The sequence below is a fragment of the Panthera tigris genome, chromosome B4 (genome assembly GCF_018350195.1).
Source record: "Panthera tigris isolate Pti1 chromosome B4, P.tigris_Pti1_mat1.1, whole genome shotgun sequence".
Taxonomy (NCBI): domain Eukaryota; kingdom Metazoa; phylum Chordata; class Mammalia; order Carnivora; family Felidae; genus Panthera; species Panthera tigris.
The window spans coordinates 5031691-5057324 of record NC_056666.1 but is presented as its reverse complement, the minus strand read 5'-3'; the positions used below and the strand labels follow the sequence as shown (position 1 = coordinate 5057324).

At 42.5% G+C, this 25634-nt stretch overlaps 1 protein-coding gene across 1 annotated transcript in view; it reads left to right on the top strand.

Annotated features, from left to right (window-relative positions):
• The first annotated feature begins 1609 nt into the window (after positions 1–1609).
• Positions 1610–25634, top strand: part of GDI2 (GDP dissociation inhibitor 2) — a 33886-nt gene continuing 9861 nt past the window's right edge. Inside the window, exons 1-6 of the mRNA XM_042990950.1 lie at positions 1610–1924; positions 10250–10357; positions 13266–13365; positions 17002–17136; positions 24877–25075; positions 25307–25438. Of these exons, the coding sequence (XP_042846884.1) occupies positions 1880–1924; positions 10250–10357; positions 13266–13365; positions 17002–17136; positions 24877–25075; positions 25307–25438 (719 nt within the window). The 5' untranslated portion in view covers positions 1610–1879. The remainder of the gene's footprint in view (positions 1925–10249; positions 10358–13265; positions 13366–17001; positions 17137–24876; positions 25076–25306; positions 25439–25634) is intronic.

Below are 25634 nucleotides of genomic sequence, written 5' to 3'. Positions count from 1 at the left end.
CAGCCTGGACTTGTTATTGCTAGTTTTTAAAAATGGGTCAATATTTCATGTCAGTTAAAAAATGTAGGTAATGTTGTAAAAGCAGCCAGAGAGATCCTTCCCCCCTCCCATCTTCTCCCACCGTGTGAGGACAAAGTGAAAAGACAAATAGAACCAGGAAGCAGGCCCTCAGACACACCTTGATCTTTTACTTGGTAGCCTACAGAACTCTGAGAAGTAAATTTCTGTTGTTTATAAGCATGTGCATATACACGTGCACATACTTGGAGAGAAACAGCAGGACCTTCTTAAAACATGCTTAGCTACCAGAAAAGACAGTTACACCCACTGGCACATAATGGGTTCAGTAGTCAACTCTGCACTTGGTTTTTGTCTGCTTATAGAAATTCATTTGGTCGCTAATGGATACAAATCCAATTAAGGTACATAAATTTAAACTGTCCAGCACCCCCCCAAAGGTGCACTGTCTGGTAGAACACTTAAAACTTTTTCTGGGGCGAAGAAACATTGTACAATACTGTTACATTATTTCCGGAATCTGAATGATTTAAGTATGAAGGAAGTTCTGTCCACCAAGCTTCTCTTTGAATAGCTCTTATCCAGCGGTGCTTGGGAGTAAATCTAGAAGGAAACGCCAACTCTTTCGTCTGAGTATGCAGACTTATCCCAGGCTGAAAACACAGGCTATCCAAGGCTTTAGGGAAATCGCTTATCTACACTGCCCCTATAGGGTGTACTCTCTTTGGTTGAGAACACAAGCCTCTCCTTACACCTGTCTCCATACCCAAAGCTGGAGATTCCAGTGGGAATCCTACAACGGTTGGGGGTGGGGGAAGGAGTGCATACACTGGTCAGTTACAATTCCTATAGCCGGCTTGAGCTACAGCTCTCAGGCCTGCTTCCCAAACCTGGACTTCCCCTATATTTACGCCAAGCGTTTTCTTTCTTAAAAAATTGTTGTTGTTGTTTCCCCCCTTCCCTTAAATTTCCTCAGGCCGCACAGGCAAGACACAGGGCGGGAAGTAAGGTAACACGAGTGATTTCTGAGCTGCTTAAAATACCTCGGGTCCTCTTTCATTGAGAAAAAGGAGGCAGGACAAAAAGGAAAACAAAGCAAGTTGCCACTGGCCGAGGTAGGCGCAGCCGCACGAGCACTCGGGGCCGAGGCCTGCACGACGCTCGGCCCGCGGTGCGTAGCCAGCCGGTGGCAGGGCGGGAGTGCGGGGCCCCCGGCCGGCTCCGGCGCACGTGGCCGACTCAGGCTCAAAGTCCAAGGGCGGCGGGAGGTCTCGGGGCCCTGGGCGCGCCTCGGCTCCCACACCACTGCGGGAGCAACGAACCGGACCGCCGCTCTGCGACCGCCGGCACGCTCCCAGCCGTACGACCTCAAGGGCCCAGGCGCGGGGACTCCCTCCGCCCCCTCCGCCCCCAACCACGGTGGCAGCGGGCCGGGTGGAAGACCGGAACCGCTGAAGGCACAGCCCGCCCTCTTCTCGCGAGACGTGAGAGAGGAAGAAAGTTGGTCGGGCGACGGAATGCAGCCAATGAGAGGGCGGGAAGGCTGTGATCGACGGCCCTCCGAGCGCCTTCCCTAAGCCCCGCCCTGGCTGCGGAGGCCCCAGTCGCCGCCCGCCTTCCCCTCCCTTCCCGGTCTTCCCTCCCCTCCCGTGCCCCGCTCTTCTCTTCCCGTCTGAGGTGGCGGCCGGCGTCCCTCCTCTCCAGCTCCGTTTCGCCTCTAGCCCTGGCTTCCCGTTTTTGTCGGGCCCCGAGACCGGTCTGAGCGCTCCCCCTGTCGCTTCAGGGTGGTCGAGTAGCCCCGGGCCCCTCGAGTCCCTGCGCTTTCTCCCTTCCTGGGCTTCGGTGCTCGTCCTCCCCCGCCATGAATGAGGAGTACGACGTGATCGTGCTGGGCACCGGCCTGACGGTGAGTTCTGGGCGGCGGGCCCCGCGCCCCCTCTCCCCACCCCTCCCTGCCGCCCGCGCCGCCGCACGAGGCCCGGGCCCTCCCCGCCCGGCCGCGCCGCCTTCTGCCCGGGCCGGCCTCCCAGCGGGGCCTGCGTCTCGCACGCTGTCCTTGTGCACACGGCCTTTGGTCGTCGTTGGGGGCCTTGCTCTGCAGGGCGTTGGGGCGGGTGGCGACGGGTGCGTCCCCACGAGTCCGGGCCTGCGGCAGTGCCCAGCTGCTCGGGCTCGCGGCCCTAAACGTGAATCGAGAGACCGGAGATGGAAAACCCGGTCCAGCTGGAAAAGGACAGTTTTTCCGCTTTGCTCGGCGGCGGGGGGGAAGCCCGATTGGGGATCGGTACTCGTCCACCTCCTTTATGGGTTGCTGGCCTCTCCCGATTGGAAACGGAAAAGCACCAGGCAGAGTGGGGGAGGGCGGAGGCCACTCTTGCGTTTCCTACTTAGACTTCAGCCACTACTACTCATCCGTCTTTGCCTGCCAGAGCTAGGCAGAAGATTTTGTGACGGGTCCTTGGCCAGTCGCTGTTTTGTGCTGGATACAGTTCGGTTAACTTAGGTTTGGGGAGAAAAATTAGCCTTTTATCTCCGCGCCCATTTCAAATGAGAGGCATTATGCCTTCCTTCTCACCACCCTCCCAGCTCACTTTTTGAGCATCTGTAGAGTTGGGAATGAGTTTGCTCAAAACTTGTCTATCGAATGCTTTCTCAGCTGACCTTTGGCACCTTTTCCTTTTGTTCGGTCTGTTCCCTGCCTCCATTGTCGCTTCTCGGGGCTTTCCCCTAAGAAATGGATTGGTGATGGATTGATGGCTATAGAGGCCAAGTTCTCTACTACTGGCCGGTCGAGACCCACGTGTGACTGGCCGAGAAGCAGCACCAAATAGCTGAGACCACTGACCTAGGAAACTACCGGGTTGTTTTGAAAGGTTGAATTTCTTTCCAGGTGGTGAGTTGGCCAACTGTAGGGTGCCTAAACGAACAGGCCCACCTGCTGTTAATGTCTCTTCAATTAATGTTTTTAAAGTGTCTGATTTTAAAGTGTCCAAGCTGTGCGGCTGTTTTTTTCTTCAGTGAATGTTTTTAAAGCATCTGATTGGGATTCCAAGCTGAGCTCTGTGGTCTGTGGAGGGTTTTGCCCATGGGGATGGGGACCGTTGCTGCCGGCATGTTGTAAGAGCCCGTTCTGTTTTCCTGCGGTTATTGCTGGTCTTTCAGATTTGCTCTTGATTAGGTCCGTTGGACGTGGACGAACGAGTGCAAATCCATCTTGCAGGTTTCTACATGCCTGGTTTGGAAGCAGCAGTTTGTGTCAGAGATAGCACAGTCGTACTGGATACCGACCCAGTGGAGATGATGCATTTTATTTAAGTATTCATTTGGGTTGGGGCGCCTGGGTGGCTCAGTCGGTTGAGCGGCCGACTTGGGCTCAGGTCTCGATCTCGCAGTTTGTGAGTACGAGCCCCGCATCGGGCTCTGTGCTGACAGCTCGGAGCCTGGAGCCTGCTTCGGATTCTGTGTCTCCCTCTCTCTCTCTGTCTCTCAAAAATAAATAAACATTAAAAAAATGTAAACATTCATTTGGGTCGATTGTGATCTTTTTGGTGAGTGGTAGATTCATGCCTAACTAGAAATCAGACCAATTTCTGCCCTCACTTTACAGCTGTGATAGCTTTAATCCCCGTGAGCCTTCTTACATTGTTTTCTCAGATGTTCTTTGAGAATTCTCTCCGTTCAGAGCATCCACGCTCATTGATGGGAGCGGTGGTGGCAGGATGATTTGACCATGGTAAATCTTGTACCCTTTTTTCTAGTGACACCAGGACTGCTCAAAGTGAGATGAGACCACCAAAGTTAAAAACCCTGAAATCACGCTTGGCCGAGTATTTGGAGTGAACATACCACTTAATTTTCTTAATTTTTGGCTTCTAAATAGTTAGTACCTGAGGCTTAAGAACCTGCAAACAGGCATACGCAATCCACTATGGGTACCACATATCGCAGGAGGGCAGTGTGTCGAGTACTTTTAGTGCTGTGAACTTGTTACTTTTAAAGAAAGTGTCGGCGTTTGTTGCCTAGTGTTGGCACTGTTTTGTGTCAGTTGTTCCTTCTAAAATGAAGGTCATAGTGATCCACAGATGTTGCTGGTAACTTTAATAAATAAGACACAAAATGTATACCTTAGAACAAAATCATTCTGTGTCTAGGAGAAAGGGAATATTCCATATAATTGAGTTTTCTGAGGAATTGAGGATTGATTCTCCCTTTAAAGAAAGAACCACAACTTTCTGATAAAAGCTGCCCCAAATGACATCACAACTTGTTTACCAAACTAAGGAACATAATTTACTTGATAACTAAGATTTCACGCCCTGAGGATTAAGCACTGTGTCATGACACGATGAGACACCTGGTAAGCTCTGGCCCTCACTAACTAGTCGCAGACTGCTTGCCTTTGTGAGTGAGGGAGCGCTTCAGTCTGCTTTTCATTTTCTTCCTCCTCCCTTACTTTGCTGTTAAGGTGACCTTTACTTTCCTTTGATGGCAGCGTGTGTAGACCTCATCTGACCACCTAAGATGCTGCTTCTAATTGACTTTGGGTTTGGCAGTGAATTCTTGAATTTTCTTAAAAATAGTGTATAAGAGGGTAACTAGTTCCACAGCTGTTGGTGCCTCGAGGAGGTATTTATGTTGTTTTGTTCTACATAATAATTCTGGTAGAGGGTCATGAATAGAAACGTACTCTAGTGATACTTAACCAGTATTCTCAGTATTCTATATTTAGAAATTATTTTACGTCCCAGATGTGATTTCTCCTTTTTTCTTTATTAAAATTTTGTGATTTAAAAGAGGAGTTTTTATATCTGATTTAAACATCTTAAATTGCTTCTCAGATTTGCTCTTTGAAAATCCTTGCCATTGCTCTGTTAGAGTTTTGTTCACAAAGGACTTTCTATTCACTGCAGTAGCAATCATTGGGCCAATATGTACAAATGTCTTATTTTTGGAAGGTATAAATGTTTTGCAGTCTGTATTTTAAATCCGTTTCAAGCATACTGGCCCAATAGAACAGAAATAAAATCAGATGCATTTCAGCGTCTAGAGGTAGTAGTGAGATACTTGGTTTGAAAAACCACTAGGTAAATATTTTGGCTCACACAGATGATAATCGACATTTACCTCTATCTTCCTTCTCCTTGTACCTGATTAAAGACTCTTTTTTTTTTTTAAAGATTTTTTTTTAATGTTTATTTATTTTTGGAAGAGAGAGAGACAGAGCATAAGCGGGGGAGGGGCAGAGAGAGAGAGAGAGAGGGAGACCCAGAATCCAATGCAGGCTCCAGGCTCCAGGCTCCGAGCTGTCAGCACAGAGCCCAATGCAGGGCTCAAACCCACGAACTGTGAGGTCATGACCTGAGCTGAAGTCGGAGGCTTACCTGACTGAGCCACCCAGGCGCCCCGAAGACTCTTAATGGAGTAATGTCTTCCCCAATTTCAGTTATTTAAACTGTGACTGTTGTGATCAGTTACAGGCAATAAAGAGGTAAACGCACTTTCTATAAACAAATAGCTTCTCACAGAGGACGGTAACTGTAGGAGTTGATATGAGAAAGTACTAAGAGCTGTAATAGAGCTACACGTGGGAATTCAGACAGGGGAATCAGGAAAACCTTCATAAAGAAGGAAGTATGTAAGCTGACTTTTTTTTTTTTTTTTTTTAATTTATTTTTGGGACAGAGAGAGAGCATGAACGGGGGAGGGGCAGAGAGAGAGAGGGAGACACAGAATCGGAAACAGGCTCCAGGCTCCGAGCCATCAGCCCAGAGCCCGACGCGGGGCTCGAACTCACGGACCGCGAGATCGTGACCTGGCTGAAGTCGGACGCTTAACCGACTGCGCCACCCAGGCGCCCCTGTAAGCTGACTTTTTAAAATATTGGTAGGCTTTGAGCAGGAGGAATGATTTTCTAGGCAGAGTGAGCAGGATAGGTTGGTAGTAAGAACAGGATGTGTGGAAGGAATGGGAAGTTTATTTTGCCTCAGACAGAAGGTATGAAGAGGCAGATTGGGAAATAAGGTTGGAAAGAAGGCCTGTTGGTAAAAAGGTTGAATGTACTAGGCTAAGAAATTTGAACTTTATCTTTTTAAGCAGTGGGAGAGGATTTTGAGCAGGAAACATATAATTAGAGCCAATTTCAAGAAAAATTATCTTCTGACAGCATTTAATGAGATGCATTTAAGGGACAGACATTTAAAGGAACATTCTGCTGAAAACAGTGGTTTTTTTTGTTATTGCTGTAAAGCATATATCATTGAGATTAGTGGATTCAGAAAATGTTCAAGTTAACATTTTCTTCATATTTCTAGGTAAGTGGTTTCAAGAGGGACTTTTCTTTAGTATCGGTTTTTAGGTACCTGTTTTCCTAATCATTTTTGTGTGCGTTTACTTTCTGTTTGGTGTTTTTTGCTGTAGTTTTGTTTTTCCTGTAACAACTGTAACAAGCGATGCCTTTAAAGGTGGTTATTATCAGCTCTTTGGACTTTAGTGAATCTTCAAATTATTGAGCCCTTTATTTTAGGCCTCCACCTTTAGTGCTTGCTTTAGAGCCATGGTCCAGTGAGTGGATCATGCTTATTTGCAGGGGAGCATGAGAAGTTATATATAGAAGACATGCAACATGCAGATTTGCTTGCTGTATTTTTGCTTCCAAAAGTTGAACTCTGAAGTCTGCCTTTGTTGGCTGGAAATAGGACTATTTAGTCTCCCTCTCTCCGTGCCCTAACCTGTTTTTGAGATAGTAAGTTTTATTTTACTTTCATGTATTATGTTGAGCCGTATATGTTAGTGCTGCTTTGGATTTTGTGTTTTGAACAAGTGAGTTGCTTTTGGTAATATTAGGGTTGGAAAATGTCTTCAGTTCTGTTTATCAAGACATCGTTAAGAAACTGAAAAGGCAAGCCACAGAATGGAAGAAGATGTTTGCAATATATATAACTAATAAAGCACTTTTATCCAGAATATGAAAGGAACTTTTATATAGCAGTAAGAAGAAGCCCGTTTTTAAAAAGGGCAAATAATTTGAGTAGGTACTTATCAAAAGAAGATACTGATTATCAGTTAAACTATAAAAAAGTGCCCAACCTCATTAGTTGTCAGGAAATGCAAATTAAACCACATCCTAAGTAGAAGGGCTAAAATTAAAAAGACACAAGTGTGTTGGGCAAGGATTTGAAACAACAGCAACTTTCACACACTGCTGACAAAAGTGTACGTTAGTACAATCACTTTGGAAAGCTGTTTGGGAGTATCTCCTGAAGTTGAACACGATTGTGCCTTCCTTGATATGTATCCAACAAATACATAATAAAAACACGTTGAGAATATTTGTAATGGTCAAAAACTGGAACCGTCCAGATGCCCATCAACTAAAGTCTCTACAGCTCTGTTACCCAAACCGTGGTCCTTGGACCAACTGCTTCTGCAACACCTGAGGGCTTTTGCTGGAAGTGCAGAAGGCTGGGCCTCACGCTGGATATGCCGAAGCAACACCTGCAGGCCAGCGTGATCCTCGGTTTCGTTTTGTTGAAGTAGGCTCTAAGCCCGGCGTGGGGCTCGAACTCGGTGACCCCGTGACCTAGAGTTCATGCTCTACCAGCCAGGCACCCCTGCCTAGCGTGATCCCCAGTTGATTCTCACCTTTGTTAGAGTTTGGAGCGGCGGTGCTTTCATAACCGTTCTTGAAACTGGTCCTGGACCAGCCTCATTAGTGGTCTCCCAGCCTGGTGAGAAAGCCCCAACCCAGTTCTGGGGATGGAAGCCCCACAATCTGTTTTAACAAGCCCTCCAAGTGATGTGGATGCAAAGTGAAGTCTGAGAACCTGCTTAGAATTGACGTTTCTCAGCCCTTCGCGGGTGAGGCTACATGGGAAGCACACGCTGAGATCCATCCACTGCTTGCAGGGTTAGACCTTCTGTAAAGGTCCAGATGGTGAATCTTTTAGGTTATGCCGGCTATGCAGTCTCTGTCACAACCACGGTTCTACTGTGGGACCATGAAACCAGCCGTGGACACTATGTAAATGAATCAGAATGGGTGCTTCCCAGTAAATCTTTATGAAAATCGTGTGCAGGCTGGACTTGACTCTTGTACCTTGGGGACTCTGCTCTGTGGCAGTGAGAATAAGTGAATTTCAAGAACACACAAAACATGGGTGAATCTTGTAAACATAATGTTGGATAAAAGGTGTATATACAAAAAAAAAGGTATACTGCATGATTCCATTTATTCTGAGTTTAAAAACCAGCAGAACAAATCTTTGCTCTTAGAAATCATGAGAAGGGGTGGGGGGTGTGGTTGTGACCAGAACAGGGCATGAAGTGGCCTTCTGGAGGGAGCACTCATAGTGTTTTGGTTCTTGATCTAAATAAGAAATGATACACCCTCGTAAAGTGAAATTTGAACCTGATGAGAACTTAAAACCTTTCAAAAATACTAAAATGAATAGATATATTATGGAATAAAATATGAAATACTTAAGAATTTTTAAAATAAGGTATCAGAGTCAGACTTCTAGGGGAGTGAGATTGTTCTCTGCTCTGTAGGGTCTTTGGGGTAATTTTGAAAAGCCCTAGGATTTGTGATGATGCATGGAATTTCCTTTTTCTTTTTAAAAGATAAAGCCCTGGTCACCAAAACCATGCTACAGGTTTTGAGTGAATGTGTATCCCATCTCTGGGTTTCTTCTCATTAATTCATTAATCATATTCTTCTTTAATTTTTTCCTTTTCCCCCTCCATCTTGATATGGTGTATCTTAGTATATTCATGTTTCGTTTACCTTTTTCTTGAGAGTAGTCGTTTATAATTTTCTATTTGTTGCCACTTACTAGTGCTTATTCTGGATGCTTCCTTTAGGGCTCTGGTTCTCAAACTCTTTGACTTTGGGATCTTTTTACGCTGAAAAATTGAGGACCCTGAAGAGTTCTGTTTATAGTGGTTATGTTTATCAATATTTATCATTAGAAATCAACACTGAGAAATTTAAAAAATTTGTATTAATTCACTTAAAGATAGTAATGATAAACCCACATGAATAAGTTTTATGAAGTATAACTGTATCTTCCAAAACAAAAACATTGTGAGAAGAGTATTATTGTTTTACATTTTCTGCACATCTCTTTAATGTGCAGAATGTCTAGTTTTAATGTCTGGCTTGAAAGCTGAATTTTCACCTGCTTTGGTGTTCAGACTTTTGTCAGATACCAGCTGAAGTATCTGAAGAAAGTCAAGCCTCATAACAGATGTGCAGTGGGAACAGGGACGAGTATTCTAATAGCCTTCCACATGGTTGTGGATATTCTTTGATTTATACCAAAATATTAGTGGCAGGTTTTTTGTTTTTTTTTAAATATCTGTTGTAGTATGAAATCTGAAACCACATGTGACATATATCTAGGTCTGAGTAATAGTTTATTGGTCAGTTGTTCTTTCAAATAAAAATGATGATCCATGAGGGGTGCCCGTGTGGCTCAGTCTGTTAAGCATCCAGCTCTTGATCTCCGCTCAGGTCACGACCTCCTGGTTCGTCAGATTGAGCCCGTGTTGGGCTCTGCACTGATGGTCTGGAGCCTGCTTGGGATTCTCTCTTGTCTCTCTCTGCCTCTCCCCAACTTGTACGGGCACTCTCTCAAAATAAATTAAAAAGATGACCCATGAACAAAGAAGTGGTTAGTTCAGCATACACATCAGTTGCACAAATGGTTTTCCTTGAGCCAGAGTTACCTTATGTGGACTTCCCATTTTGTCACACAGTATTAAAATAAAATGGTGGGCATTCAAGGGTGTATATTTAACAGGTAATTTTTTTTTTCCAACAAAGGTGATTTTAATGCTTCATCAAGGACATGTTTGAGTAAGCCAGCCTTTTTTTAAAACTGAGTACCTGGTGGTGGCGAATATAATGAGTAGTGCAGAGTGGGGCTACTGTCCTAATTCGTTCTGTCTGCCGTTGGTCTTGGACCATTGGTGCTAATGCTAGCGCAGTGGACAAATAGTGAATAATGTCTTAGTGTTATGAAAATGGTTCTAACCTTGAGGCCCACGGGGGTCCACAGACCACTCTTGGAACCCTGGGCACTTTGGGCTTTGTCCTTAAGTCATATATTGTGCATTCTAAGTGTTAATTACTAAAAGAATGTTTAATGAGGGGCTTTACAAAAAAAAAGTAATGTTCGAAACGTGCTGTAATGCTTTACTTCTTTTGAAGATACTTCTGCTTTTCCTGTAGGAATGCATCCTGTCAGGTATAATGTCAGTGAACGGAAAGAAAGTTCTTCACATGGATAGAAACCCGTATTATGGAGGAGAAAGTGCATCTATAACACCTCTGGAAGATGTAAGTATTAAGTTACTTGTGCCTTTCATTCTTCGAATCTTTGACTTGTGAATCTCAATTTCACTCCTTATAGATAGGTTTAATTTTGTTTTATTAAATAGATGATCTGTAACCTATTTTTTCAAAAGGGGCTGCTAGTTTAGGGCTTGTAGAAATTTAAGTTGTGACCTTTCCTGCCACCTTGGAGCAGTTACCCGTTATCTCTTGAAGCTAAAGGTATAGACTCCTGATGGATATCTGATATATGCCCAGCACAGTGCCCGTGTTTTCCACTTGGTTTTATGTATTCTCCTAGTTACTTGAAGAGGTGTTTTTATCCTCAGTTTTCAGGTGACAAAATAGTCTGTGTTGTTAACAACCCCAGAGAAGGGCTGGGAACCTAGGTTATATGACTCCAAAGGTGTAGTTCCTTTTGCTCTACTGCCCTGCTTCCTACTTTTCTAGAGCATGGGCACAGGAAGCATTTCCAAAGTGTGTTTTACTAAAAAAAAAAAAAATCGTGAGAGCAGATGCCTCAAGGGTGAGGAAAGGCAGAGTGATGTAGTGTGGAGGTGCCCACAAGGGCCCCTGATCACCGTGTAGTGTTTTATTTCTTAATCTGAGTGTTTTAAGAATGGATATTCATTTCATTATTGTTTTTTAATTTGTACCTATGTGTTTTAATCAACTCTTCTATTTTTGCTTCTTCTCATGATAAAACAAATAATATTTAAATATTTAAAGCACACACAAAAAGTGTTTTACTGACTTTTTCTCTGTGAGGTTTGTTCAACATCCACACGCATGGATATGAGCTGTACTGTATTTTATAGGAGATCTATAGACATCACCAATTACTTTAAATAATGACTGATAAAATAGGCTTCATATTTTTATCAAAAATTTTTTCTGTATTCAGGCCTACAGAAAAGTTGAAAGAATAATAACAATGGATCAACCTTCCATCTGGATTTAGCGGCTGACATTTTTCAATATTTGCTTTGTCTTTTTTTGTTACTGGGTTGAGTCCTTAGAAGTAATAGACATCATGATACTTGACCTGAATCTTTTAGCATTCACTGGCTAAGAATAACATTCTCCTATGTAATCATGGTATCATTCGTTATCATGTTTAAGAAAAATTAACCGTAATATCCAGATCATACTCAAATTGCCCACTGATGCTAAGAATGTCTTATATTGTGTATGGTGGTGGTTTTTGTTTGTTTTGTTTTTTTAAATGTTTATTTTTGAGAGAGAGCACGTGTGTGTGAATGAGTCGGGGAGAGGCGGGGAGAGGCAGAGAGAGGGAGACAGAGAATTCGAAGCAAGCTCTGCACACACAGTGTGCAGACTCGGGGCTCAAACTCAAGAACCATGAGACCATGACCTGAGCCGAAGTCGGACTCTTAACTGACTGAGCCACCCAGGCATCCCCCCGCCCCTCTTTCTTTTGAACCAGTTTAAATATTGCCTTTGGTGTGGTTTCTCTTTATTCTCTTAATCTACAAAAATCTCCTCACTTGTTTTTCCCTTTTGAAAAGTTCAAGCTAGTTTATAATAAGAAAGCATTGCTGTGTACCTCATATTGCATCATATCAGAGGCACATAATGTCTAGATTTCCCCACTGTTCATGCTGCTAAGTTTGACCCTAGTTAAGGTGATGACCACCCACATCTCTCCATTGAGAATAATCTGTAGAGTGATACGTTGGCACCATTCCTTCTACACTTAGTACGTTTATTAATCTTCAATAAGATGAGCAAGCTGCCTTTTTTCTCCCCCGGTGAATATACTCAAGGACTTGGGGGATTTTTATGAGTAAACATATACCAACTTTGTCTATTCACTTCCACATTAACAATAAAATCCATGAGTTCAAATGAATATTCCCAAATTTTAGACTGAAAGCTTCTTTCTTTCTTTCTTTCTTTCTTTCTTTCTTTCTTTCTTTCTTTCTTTCTTTCTTTCTTTCTTTCTTATGTTTATTTTTGAGAGAGAGAGAGTGCGAACAGGGGAGGGGCAGAGAGAGAGACACAGAATCCCAAGCAGGCTTCAGGCTCCGAGCTGTTTGCACAGAGCCCAATGCGGGGCTAGAACTCACGAACTGCGAGATCATGACCTAACCGGAAGTCGGATGCTTAATTGACTGAGCCACCCAGGCGCCCTTGAAAGCTGCTTTTTATCTAGAGCTCCTACTCAACTCACTTATATACATTATAAATTAACTGGAACTAACTTTGTCTTGTTTGATTTGAAGAATCCAGAATTTAGTTTTAACTCCTTACATCACTACAGAAGCAAAAGTAAGCCTTTTCGGGCGCCTGGGTGGCACCAGTTGAGCATCCGACTTCAGCTCAGGTCATGATCTCACGGTTTGTGGGTTTGAGCCCCACGTTAGCCCTCTCTCTGCCCCTCCCCTACTTGTGTGCGCGAATGCGTGCGCTCTCTCAAAAATAAACAGTAAAGAGAAAGTAAGCCTTTTGTTAGCTTTTTATTCAGGAGAGAATGAGTTTAAGTGATTTCTACAGGAGCACCTGGGTGACTCAGTCTCATGGTTTGTGAGTTCGAGCTCAGAGCCTGCTTCAGATCCTCTCTCTCTCTGCCTCTCCCCTGCTCGTGCATGCACTCTCTCAAAAATAAATAAACATTTAAAAAAAGATTTCTACAAATAAGGGATATATCTACAGAGCTGTGTGTCATTGACAAGTTGTTTTGTGTTATTACTTTCCTGCTAGTAAGAAATACTACCCCTGTAATACTTACTTTATCATTCCTTAGTTTAGTAATATATTTAATTTAGATGTGTATTGGAACTTCTCTAAAAATTTTATCTGATAAAAAATGACATGCCCTTGTTACATTGAATAGTTGCATAGCATAATGAAAATTTTATTACATTATGGGTAATTTTTGTCTTGGTTTTAGTTATACAAGAGATTTAAAATACCAGGAGCACCACCAGCGTCAATGGGGAGAGGAAGAGACTGGAATGTTGACTTAATTCCTAAGTTCCTTATGGCCAATGGTAAAGAATTCTAACTGAAATTTATGCCATTGAATCTGGTTTAAAAGTAGAAACTAACTCTTGACAGAGAGCATTATTCCAGGTATGTGAAAATAGGTTTTGTTGAATGGCAACAGTTTGGTGAGTATAATATGGTCCATTAGAGGCATCTGGAGTCCATAAAAATGGAGGGGGAGGGTGACTCCTTTGTAGTTGGTTCTGGAGGCGCAAACTTAGGATGTGGCACAGACTCTTCTTAAGGGGCTTTGGTGATGGTCTTAGATAACTGCGCCTTCAGAAACAGGGTTTTTTCTAGTTTGGAGGCTTTTAAAACTTTTTTCTCCACACATTTTCTCATTTTTAATTAGAAGGGCAAAATTGCTATGATATTAGTGCCTTTTTCTGAAATGACATCAAAAAACCAAGTTGTTGGTGTGAAGTCTACGGCCCATGTGTAAAAGTCTGAGCCACCCTTTCCCTTTTTTGGTGTTTTATTTATTTTTTTTGGTTTTGAATTTATATTCTACAGTTCTTTGCTTTCATTCTTTTTAAGTTCCCCCCCACTGCCCAAGTAATCTCTACTCCCAGCATGGGGCTTGAACCCACAACCCTAAGATCAAGAGTCACACATTCAGGAACCCCTGGGTGGCTGAGTCAGTTAAGCATCTGACTTGGGCTCATGTCATGATCTGGCAACTTGTGGGTTCGAGCCCCACGTGGGGCTCTGTGCTGACAGCTCAGAGCCTGGAGCCCGCTTCGGATTCTGTGTCTCCCTGTCTCTGCTGCTCCCCTGCTCACACTCTGTCTCTCAAAAATGAAAAAGTGTTTAAAAAAAAAAAAGTCACTCTACTGACGGAGCCAGCCAGGTGCCCCTATAGTTTCTTTTAATGGAAAGATCTTTGAATTTTCTCTGAAATTTAAAGTTACCTTTTTGAAATTCTTTTGAAGTAAATTATAAGCACTTTTTAAATTACATAAGTAATGAAATCATTTTATTAAAATTAGAAAACACAGATAAGCAGAAAGGAAGTAAAATTTATACAACCAGAATCTCACCATCTAGAATTATGGTGAATGTTTTGGTATATGACTTGCCAGGCTGTGTGTGTGTGTTGAACCTCACTGTACAGCCCTAGAAGTGTGGGGATCAAGGCAGTAACTTCTTAAGGCTTTGATTTTCTATTGCCCACTGTGACTCTCACCAGACGACTGTGAGGCTGCACCTTTCCTAGTACCTTTATCAGTCCTAAATATTACTCATTTTAATTTTTGTCACTTTGTCATACCAAAAGGCAAAATAATGGATTCTTAAAAAGTATCTGAGAGTAAAATGATTTCTAGATGTTTATTGGCTTATGTATATATTTTTTAAAGTTTATTTTTGAAAGAGAGAGTGCACACATGCACGCACATCACGGGGCAGGGCAGAGAGAGAGAGGGAGAGAATATCCCAAGCAGGTTCCGTGCTGTCAGTGTGGAGCCCGACATGGGGCTCAATCCCACAAATCATGAGATCGTGACCTGAGCCAAAATCAGGAGTCTGAAGCTTAACCTTAGACTGAGCCGCCCAGGACCCCCGGCTTTCATAGTCTTTAGTGAATTGGCCAGCCTTGTGCTTTGTATGTTTTTCTTTTGAGGTTTTAAAATATTTCCTTATTGATATGAAAGAGCTCTTATTGTAAAGGCTATTGAATAAATACTCTTTTAATGAATGTTGAAGATATCTCTTCTGGTTTGTGATTGGTTTTATATGTAATTGTGTTATGGTTTTCTTTCATACACAGGCTTTTAATTTTCGTGTAGTTATATAGGTTGATCTTCTTTTTATTCTTTTTGATTTGGAAGGGTATGTTTAAAATTTTTCTCTTTACCTCAAGGTTAACAAATACTAATATTTGCTATCACTGGTTTTATAGTTTTATTTTTTCACTGTGTAAGTAAATTCACCTATTTTATTTTATAAGTTAATTTACCTGTTATCCTGTTTGAGATTAAGCCTCTGTACTTTTTTTATTATTCAGTAATCTCTACACCCAATGTGGGGCTCAAATTTGTGACCCTGAGATCAAAAGTCTCATGCTCTGCTAACTGAGCCAGCCAGGCGCCCTTTCTGTTATCCTGTTCAAGATCTAGAGATTGAGATTTATTTTTTTATTTTTATTAAAAATTTTTTTTTAATGTTTATTTATTTATTTATTTATTTTTTAACGTTTATTTATTTTTGAGACAGAGAGAGACAGAGCATGAACGGGGGAGGGTCAGAGAGAGGGAGACACAGAATCCGAAACAGGCTCCAGGCTCTGAGCTGTCAGCACAGAGCCCGACGCGGGGCTCGAACTCACAGACTGCAAGATCATGACCTGAGCTGAAGTCGGCCGCTTAACCGACTGAGCCACCCAGGCGCCCCTTTAATGTTTATTTTTGACAGAGATCATGAGCAGGGGAGGGGCAGAGAGAGAGAGAGGGAGACACAGAATCCGAAGCAGGCTCCAGGCTCCGAGCCGTCAGCACAGAGCCCGACGTAGGGCTTGAACTCACAGATGGTGAGATCATGACCTGAGCCGAAGTCGGATGCTCAACTGACTGAGCCACCCAGGTGCCCCGAGATTTATTTTTTTAAATGATTATTCAGGGGGCCCTGGGTCACTCAGTTGGTTAAGCGTCCGACTTCGGCTCAAGTCATGATCTCACAGTCTGTGAGTTCGAGCCCTGCGTCGGGCTCTGTGCTGATGGCTCGGAGCCTGGAGCCTGCTTCGGATTCTGTGTCTCCCTCTCTCTCTGCCCCTCCCCTGCTCATGCTCGCTTGCTCTCTCTCTCTCTCTCTCTGTCTCTCAAAAACAAATAAACATTTAAAAAAATCTTTAAAATGGTTATTTATTTGTCCCTCAATACTATTTATCTTTTCCACTTTTATTTGAACTTTTATAATATATTACATTTTTATATATGGGTCTCTTTTTTCCCCTCTAATTTGTGGGTTAATTAATATAACTGTACAATTTAATATTTGCTGCATAAAGCTGAAACTTTGTTTTTTGTTTTCAAAAAAAATTCTTTTGATTGTCCTGGTGTTTTTATCCTTTCGAATGAGCTTTAAAATAATTTTGGTTTCTCAAAGAAGTTTGCTGTTTTTAGTATACCTAAATTTCTTTTGTTTATAGACAGATAATATTTCAAATTGTATGCCTGGTTTATTCTTTACCTGAAACTAATGTTCATCTTAATACAAATTGAATAATACAAACTGAATGGCACAAATTCTTGAAAAATTTTCCCTATTAGTTGCCTCTCTTTAAAACATAATAAGAATTTAAGGAAACTCGGATCTATTTGCAGTAGTACTCTAATTCTAAACTTCATACGTACCTCTAATAATTATTAATACAGATTTTACAAAAGCAAGTTGATAAAGTTATTAATCTTGAAGTTGTAACATTAAAAAAGATAGTTCTAAATATGCTAAGCAACAGGTATGCGTTCTGATTGTCCCATGTGGAATGTGGCATTGGAGACTTTTTTGGGCAGGAGTTATTGGACAATGTTAAGAAAAAACTAGGAGGCCGTCGGTACGAGCCAACAATAAATGTACTTTTATTCCTGCTAGTTTTTGGAGGCAGTAAGATTTAAGTTACGGTTGGAATTGTGGGACTTTTCTAGGTCAGCTGGTGAAGATGCTGCTTTATACAGAGGTCACCCGCTATCTGGATTTCAAAGTGACTGAAGGGAGCTTTGTCTATAAGGGAGGAAAAATCTACAAGGTTCCTTCCACCGAAGCAGAAGCCCTGGCATCTAGTAAGTAATTTTATTTTATTTGCTCAGAATAATGAGATTTTACAACGGAAGGGAATCTTAGAGATCAAATGTAACGTCCCCTGTTCTGACACCCATCCGCTCACTCGTCCGGTCAGCAGTGTTTGCTGGATGTGCGTTAAGTGCCACACACTGTTCGGGGCAGTTGCTGGATCATCAGCCAAGAGGACGTTCAAAAACCCTGCCTTCGGAAGCTCAGAGAGAGTTGAAGTGACTGTGCGTCGCGTGGAGCTTGTGGCCTGTGTAGGTTCCCAGTGCTTGTTCCGTAGGAGTCGTTCGGAAGAGCTGGTGTTTTTCTGAGCGTTTCCTGTGCGCTGGGCTCTGTGCTAAACACTTCACGTTCCTTTTCTTACTTGGAAGAATCTTCTAGATGAGGGAACTCAGACCTGAGGTCGAGCAGGTAAGCAGCAGGATTAGGAAGGAAACTCTAGAGGAATCTAGAGCCTGTGAACTTAATCACAGTGCTAAGCTGACCACCTTCGCCTTACTGTCCAAACTGCTGAGAAAGAAAAGAACTTTGTTCTGGCGAAACTAATCTTCTAATTGGTGCCGTTGCCGTCCTCTGAAATCTCTTTTTTTTTTTAGGAATTTCTGGTGAGTATGGAGTAGATTGAATTCTTTGCCCAAAATTATTTCGTCTCTTGGCTCAGCGAAAGATAGATAACCTGTTAACATTTTCTATTCCTGCCTCTCTTAAATAGCAAACAGTTTCCTAAGAAAGATATTCTGTCTTTGAAGTTGGGGCGCCTGGGTAGCTCAGTTGGTTAAGCGTCCGACTTCGGCTCAGGTCATGATCTCGCGGTTCTTGAGTTCAACCCCGTGTCGGGCTCTGGGCTGACAGCTCAGAGCCTGGAGCCTGCTTCAGATTCTGTGTCTCCCTCTCTCTCTGCCTCTCCCGCACTCAACACTCACTCTCTCTCTCTCTCTCTCTCAAAAATAAACATTAAAAACAAATAAAAATAAAGCTGAATTAGTGGCGTAATCATGGGTTAGAAATTATTCTGAATGACAGTTTTATCTAAATAACATGTTTTCATAGAAGTAAGAGTTCAGCAGTTTGAAGAGTATCTTAAAGTTTGTATTCTAAATTTTTATTCTCTCTTTGAGCTCTTACATATGTTAATTGCTTTAGTTACCTCCTTTATTGAACACAGATTGAAGGACTTACCTTCTGGCAGTTCTGTTTTTCTCTTTCTGATTTGATTTTTTCAAATACGTAAAAATTTATATGCCTCGAAAGTCAAAATTCAGAAGATGTATTTTAGAGTCTTCTTCTGTTCTACTCCAGTCCTTCTACCTTGATGGTCATTTTTGTTTTTGGTTTTTCTTTTTTTTCTTTCTTTTAAAGTTTATTTATTGTGAGGGGGTAGGTGGATAGAGAGAGAGTGGCGAGAATCCCAAGCAGTATCTGTGCTGTGAGTGCAGAGTGCCATGTGAGGCTTGAACTATGTATGACCTCATGACCCGAGCTGAAACCAAGACTCAGATGCTCAGCTCACTGAGCCATCCAGATGCCCCATTCTTTTTTTTTTTTTTTTTTTTTTGAGAGAGAGAAGAGAGAGCGAATGTGAACATGAGTATGAGCAGGGGACGGTCAGAGAGAGAGGGAGAGAGAATCCGTGCTGTCAGTGCAGAGTCCAACGAGGCCCTCGAACTCATGACCCTGAGACCACGACTTGAGCCGAAACCAGGAGTCAGCCGCTTAACTGACCGCGCCCCTCGGGTGCCCGTCTGGTTTATCGTTCTCCTGTTTCTTTTTCCAAAAATAAGCAAATATGTTTATGTATCTATTTTTGTGGTTAGATTTATTGAGGTATAATTTACGTACAGTAGAATATACCTGTTTTAGTATACAGTTCTATGAATTTTTACCAGATCTCTACCTTAACAGCAACTGGCTTTCTATTAATGAGTAGGATCTTGAAGTCAAAATGGCAGGCAGGAAAATACTCGGCAGGGGGGCCTGGGTGGCTCAGTCAGTTAAGTGTCTGACTTTGGCTCAGGTCATGATCTCATTGTTCCTGAGTTTGAGCCCTGCATCGGGCTCTCTGCCAGCACAGAACCTGCCTCAGATCCTCTCTGCCCCCCGCCCCTCCCCCGCCAGTGCCCGCTTGCTCTCTTTCAAAAATAGACATTTAAGAAGAAAATTCTGGGCACAATGAATGGGATGAGGAAAGTTGTAGAAGTGGGGAAGTTCAGTAGAAAGATGAAAAAGAACAATTTATCATTTTAATAGCTAACATGTTTGGACATTATGTACAGGCATGCGCGTCCCAACTACCTCAGAGGTGTTGTCTAACTTTCTGTAGCCCTTTGCTGTCACTCTGTGAGATGTGGGTGCCGTTGTCTTTATTTTACAGATGGGAAAACTATCTTTTACAGGTACACAGGCGTGAAAGAAAAACTCGAAGTAGAGCTCATGACTGATGGAACTGGTGTGAGGCCAGATTTGTCTGACTCTATCTAGGATCCTGCACTCTCAACGTATATTCTGTATAGTATAAAAATACAGATTTTTAAAAGCTATTTTAACAAGTATCATATACTCTGTAGTCCTTTTTTTTTTTTTTTTTAAACGCTAAACATTGCTAGTTTCCATCCCAGTTTTTTCTCATATAATATGCCACTCTTTGCCACTTTTCTTTGGAAATTCTGATTTGTCAAGATTAGCCTGTGTGTAATTGTGTGGCAGCCAGACTAGACAAAGTACTCCAGGTGTCGTCTGCTTGCTCAGTGTCCCTGAGACCGTTTCTTTTCTAGAGTGTGTTACTGTTAATGTCACCTGAGTTTACGTTGGCTTTTTAGGAGCCGTGTACGCTGTTCTTGTGGCAGTTGATGATACCAAGTAAAACCTTAAGGTTCCAGTAAATACCTGTTGATTGGTCAAGCATTATGTTAATCAAACAGTGACATGACAGGTGTATCTTTGATTTCTGAAGTAATGTTGAACATACGTATTCAGAAATGTTTGGAGAAGTTTTCATGAACGGCTTTGAAATGTGTCTGGCAAAGTCTTCTGTCTTCACTTAAATCTTTATTCTCACTCTTAACTGCAGCGAGCCATCTATTTATGTAGAGTACCTTCTTTTTCTTTGTTTTTTTTTTTTTTTTTTAATTTATCTTTAAAAATTTTTTAGAGAGGGACGGGGAGAGAGAGAACCTCACGCGGGCTCTGCCGCAGCGTGGAGCCTGACGCGGGGCTCCATCCCAGGACCCTGGGATCACGCCCTGAGCCGAAATCGAGTTGGACCCTTGATGGGCTGGGCCACCCAGGCGCCCCTCTATGGAGCACCTTTACCATTGCAGCGCTGAGGGGCTCTCAGGGCCGCGGCTGTCTGCAGGGGACGTGTCTGCTGTGGGACCCAGCTAGGGGTGTGGAGTGAGGATTCTCTGTGGTGTCCTCTACTTTAGGAGTGTTGTTTCGACGCGAATTCTACTCTCTCTTTGTCAAAAATTCTATTGAAGAATTCAGATTCTTTTTTAACGGAAGTATAGTTGTCACACATCGTTGTCGTAGGCGCGCAGCATAGTGATTCAGCAGGTCTGCTGCGCCCACCGCAAGTGCAGCCACCGCCTGTCACTGCACGGTGCTCGTACAGCGCCAGTGACTCTTCCCTGGGTCGTGTCTTTCATCGCTGTGACATGTACGTTCCACAGCCGCAAGCCTGTACCTCCCAGTCGCCTTCACGCACTTGGCCCAGCCTCCCATCCCCTCCACCCCTGACAGCCATCAGTCTTCTGTATTTGTGGGTCCGTTTCTGCTTTTTTGTCAGTTTATTTATTTTGTTTTTTATATTCCACATATGAGGGAGATCATCTGGTATTTGTCTTTCTCTGACTTCACGTAGCATCAGACTCTCTAGGTCCGTCCATGTTGTTGCAAATGGCAAGATCTCATTGCAGTTTTGATCTCATTGCAGTTTTGATCTGCGTGTCCCTGATGATTACTGACGTTGGGCATCTTTTCTTGTGTTTGTTTGCCATCTGTAGGTCCTTTATGGGAAAAGATCTATTCAGGTCTTGTGCCCATTTTTTATCAGAAGTTTGTTTTTTTTGTTTTTTTTGTTTTTGGTTTTTTTGGTGTTGAGTTGTGTAAGTTCTTTATGTATTTTGGGTATTAGCCCCTTATCAGGTATATCATTTGCAAATATTTTCTCCCATTCAGTAGGTTGCCTTTTTGTTTCATTGATGGTTTCTTTCGCTGGGCAAAAGCTTTTTTATTTTGGTGAAGTCCAACATGTAGAAAACTGTTGCTATGGCTAATGTCAGTAATGAAATTACTGCCTATGTTTTCTTCTAGGAGTTTTATGGATTCCTGTCTCACGTTTAGATCTTTAATCCATTTTGAGTTTATGTTTGTGCGTGGTGTAAGAAACTGGTCCAGGTTCATTCTTCTGCGTGTTGCCGTCCCGTTTTCCCAACACCATTTGTTGAAGAGACTAGACTGTCTTCCCCCCGCTGGATATTCTTGCATCTATTGACATAGATTAGTTCTTCATAAAGGTGTGGCTTTATTTCTGTGCTCACTGTCCTGTTCCACTGATCTCTTTTTCTCTTTTTGTGCCAGTACTATACTGTTTGATTATTAGAGTTTTGTTGTAAATCTTGAAATCTAGCTTTGTCTGTCTTAAGATTGCTTTGGCTATTCAGGGTCTTTTGTAGTTTTGTACAGATTTTAGTATTATGCTAGTTCTGTGAAAAATGCTGCTGAATTTTTGATAAGGATTTCATTGAATTTGTAGATTGCTTTGGGTAGTATGGACACTTTAACAATATTCTTCTAATTCTCTGTGGTCAAATTTTATACCTGTTAGCTAATTGCAAAGCTTGTATTTATTGTCTTAAAACTGTTCTGGATATTGTAGCTTTTTGTATTTTAAAAGTCTTGATATAAGTTTAATTTTTGGAAAGAAACCTCAGTGTGAAAGTGAAAGAAAGTAAAACAGTATTTACAGTCTTTGAAATGATATTCAAACGGTATTCTGGAAACTGAGTATTTTGGAAAAGGATTTTTTTCTAACCCGCTTACGTTATGGTTGAACATTTTTTCTTATATATTGTATATCCAGTACGTGAACAAGTTGACCTCTCTTACATTTGCTCTCATCAGACATTGTGTGGATTGAGTGGGGAGCACTTCTTAACGTGCCAGGTGCCCTTCTAGGTTTCGGGCAGGGAAGGTTCAACAGAAGGGGAAAATAAAAAATACTTTGTTATTGAGCTAACATTGGGAGAAAGGCTATAAATAAATAAGGCAAGTGTACCCGTTGGTGGTAATGCTGTGCAGAAAGATGAAGGGAGGTGGGGGAGGACACAGTTTTAGTGTGATCAGGGAACGAAGGCATCGTCAGAGAAGCGGCTGCAAATTGGACTGTCTTATATTGGCTATCTTATTTTCACCCCTGACAACGAAACAGAAGTGTGGTGCTGATGTGGTCACAGGGTATTTCTTTTCAGCCTTAACTTTTACTGTATGTGCATTCTGTCCCATTTTTTATGATTTTTAAAAATTTATTCATTCTTTGTAAGTAAGCTCCACACCCAACGTGGAGCTCAAATGTGCGGCCCTAAGATCAAGGGTTGCATGTTCTACCGACTGAGCCAGCCAGGTGCCCCTGTCCCATTATTTTTTTATAAGTTTTATTTATTCATTTTAAGAGGGGGAAAGAGAGCGAGAGAGAGTGCCCAAGAGGGGGAGGGACAGAGAGAATCCTCAGAAGGCTCTGCACTGTCAGCGCAGAGCCTGATGTGGGGCTCAAACTCACGAACTGTGAGATCCTGACCTGAGCCGAAATCAAGAATCGGCTGCTTAACCGACTGAGCCACCCGGGCACCCCATAAGTACAATTTTAAAATGTTAAGTGTAGTCAGCTGTCATTAATAACCTCAAGACCATTTTAATTTTTAGTTTTGTTTGTTTTGACGATAGTCTTGGGGAAAATAATACTCAAAATATCAAAACAGTACACTGTTCAATGGGACTTTATCACTTTTATTATTTATTTATTTAAAAAATTTTTAACGTTTATTTTTGAGAGAGTGCGCATGAGAGAGTGCCAGTGGGGGAGGGGCAGAGAGCGAGGGAGACCCAGAATCCGAAGCAGGCTCCAGGCTCCGGGCTGTCAGCACAGAGCCCGACGCGGGGCTTGAACTCAGAAACTGCGAGATCATGACCTGAGCTGAAGTGAGACGCTTAATCTACTGAGCCACTCAGGTGCCCCTTATTTTTTATTTTTTTTAAAGATTTTATTTTTAAGTAATTTCAGTAAACTGCCTTTGCAAAACATTTTAATTTTTTTTTTTAATGTTTATTTTTGAGAGAGAGAGACATCACAAGCAGGGGAGGGGCAGAGAGAGAGGGAGACACAGAATCCGAAGCAGGCTCCAGGCTCTGAGCTGTCAGCACAGAGCCCGACGTGGGGCTCGAAACCAGAAACCGTGAGATCGTGACCTGAGCTGAAGTCAGATGCTTAACCGACTTGAGCCACCCAGGTGCCCTGTGCAGAATGTTTAAATGTTTGATTTTAGCCCCTACCACAGACTCTGAATCTGTGTTTGGAATTTGTAGATCAGAGCCCAGTAGCTAATCCTCAGGACATTTGCCATCATGTGACTTAAGAATCCATTTCTTGGGGGCACCTCGGAGGCTCAGTCGGATGAGTTCGAGCCCCACATCAGGTCTGCTGTCCGCTTAGAGCCTGCTCTGGATCCTATGGCCCCCTCTCTCTCTCCCCCTACCCCGCTTGTGTGCTCTCTGTCAAAACTAAATAAACGTTTAGGAAAAAAAAAAAAAAATCTATCTCTTACCAGGTTTCTGTGGTTTTCCAGAGTATTTACTGATCATAATGTTAAAATGTGCACTCTGAAACTAGTATTTACATTTTCTTGATACTTCCCCATATTTAGTTTGTGGGAAAATAGCCTGCTCCTGAGTGGTATTGAACAGGTCTTCTCCAGCCTCTTGATAAAGCATTCCACACCCAGTGTGGGGTTCGAACTCACAACCCCGAGATCAAGAGTCCCACGTTCTACTGACTAAGCCTACCAGGCGCCCGAGAGTTTATTGTTTTTTAAGGTAGCCATACATACAGTTTAGGAAAGGGGAAGAAGGCCTTGTCTTTCTAGAAGCTGTATACTCTAGAAGGAATACTGACTAGTAAGAGAGCTGAGGGTTTAGAAACTAGTAGTTTATACCTGTCTCCTCATCTTTATTTTAGTGTGAAAAGTGGCTGATTATCTAGGAGTTTATTGAAGTAAGTGATTGGCAGCATAATCATCTTTTCTGTGAAATTCTAGAGGGAATCGTAGCACACAGGATAAAGGAAGAACATTCAGAGTTTTAGGCAGTTGGCTGAGTAGAGGTCACAGTTGTCCAGAGGAGGACATTCGGGTGGATGCCCTGGTGAAGGATAGTTTCTCGGGGTCCTGTTCACCTTGTGCCTGATGAGAGACACGATTACGCATATTACCTTTAGTTAAGTACTGGTTATAATTACTTGTAATTGTAAAATTGAAGACTTAATAACTGATCTGTTGTCATTATGTCGGTTTATTTTAAAGGTAGTGGAGGTAGAAGCCATGTTGTCTGAGCCCCTGCGTCTTAAGTCTCTCATTGCATTAGCACAGCCTCAGATAATAACGTGGCACGTTTCAGCTTGCCTCTCACGCTCTCTTTTCCTCAGAGTCCTGGTGTCAGTGTTTGCTTTTTGACAAATTCTTTAGGCTTAATGGGACTGTTTGAAAAACGTCGCTTCAGAAAATTCCTAGTGTATGTTGCCAACTTTGACGAAAAAGATCCCAGGACTTTTGAGGGCATCGATCCTATGAAGACTGCGATGCGAGATGTGTACAAGAAATTTGACTTGGGACAAGATGTCATAGATTTTACCGGCCATGCCCTGGCACTTTACAGAACCGATGAGTAAGTTTTTTGCATGTTAGATTTGTATTTTTCTTGAAACTGTCACTGGATCTCTCACTTCTCCAAAATGAAAATTCTAACAAAACAAAGATAACCGTGTTATATTATGAAAGCCTCTAGCTATAAATTAGTGGTATGGAAACTCTTCCGTAAAATAGGAAAGTAGGGAAATGAAATCACTTCAGAAAAAACACTTTATTTATTTTCTAATATTTATTTCCTTATTTCTAGCTATTTAGATCAACCATGCTGTGAAACCATCAATAGGATTAAACTTTACAGCGAGTCTCTGGCAAGATACGGCAAAAGCCCGTACCTTTACCCTCTCTATGGCCTTGGAGAGCTGCCCCAGGGATTTGCAAGGTGAGTGCCCGTCGCTGCCCTGATTGCCGACACCCCGGTGACTCCGGGTCCCCTCTTCAGCGGGGGTGCGTGACACGTGGTTGTGAGCGATGAGGTGAGAGGTCTGGGAGCCAGGAGATGCTTTTTTCTATTTTTATTGTCAGAAGATTGACACATAATAAAACCGCCAGTCTACAGTTAAAAAATTAGTTTGCCG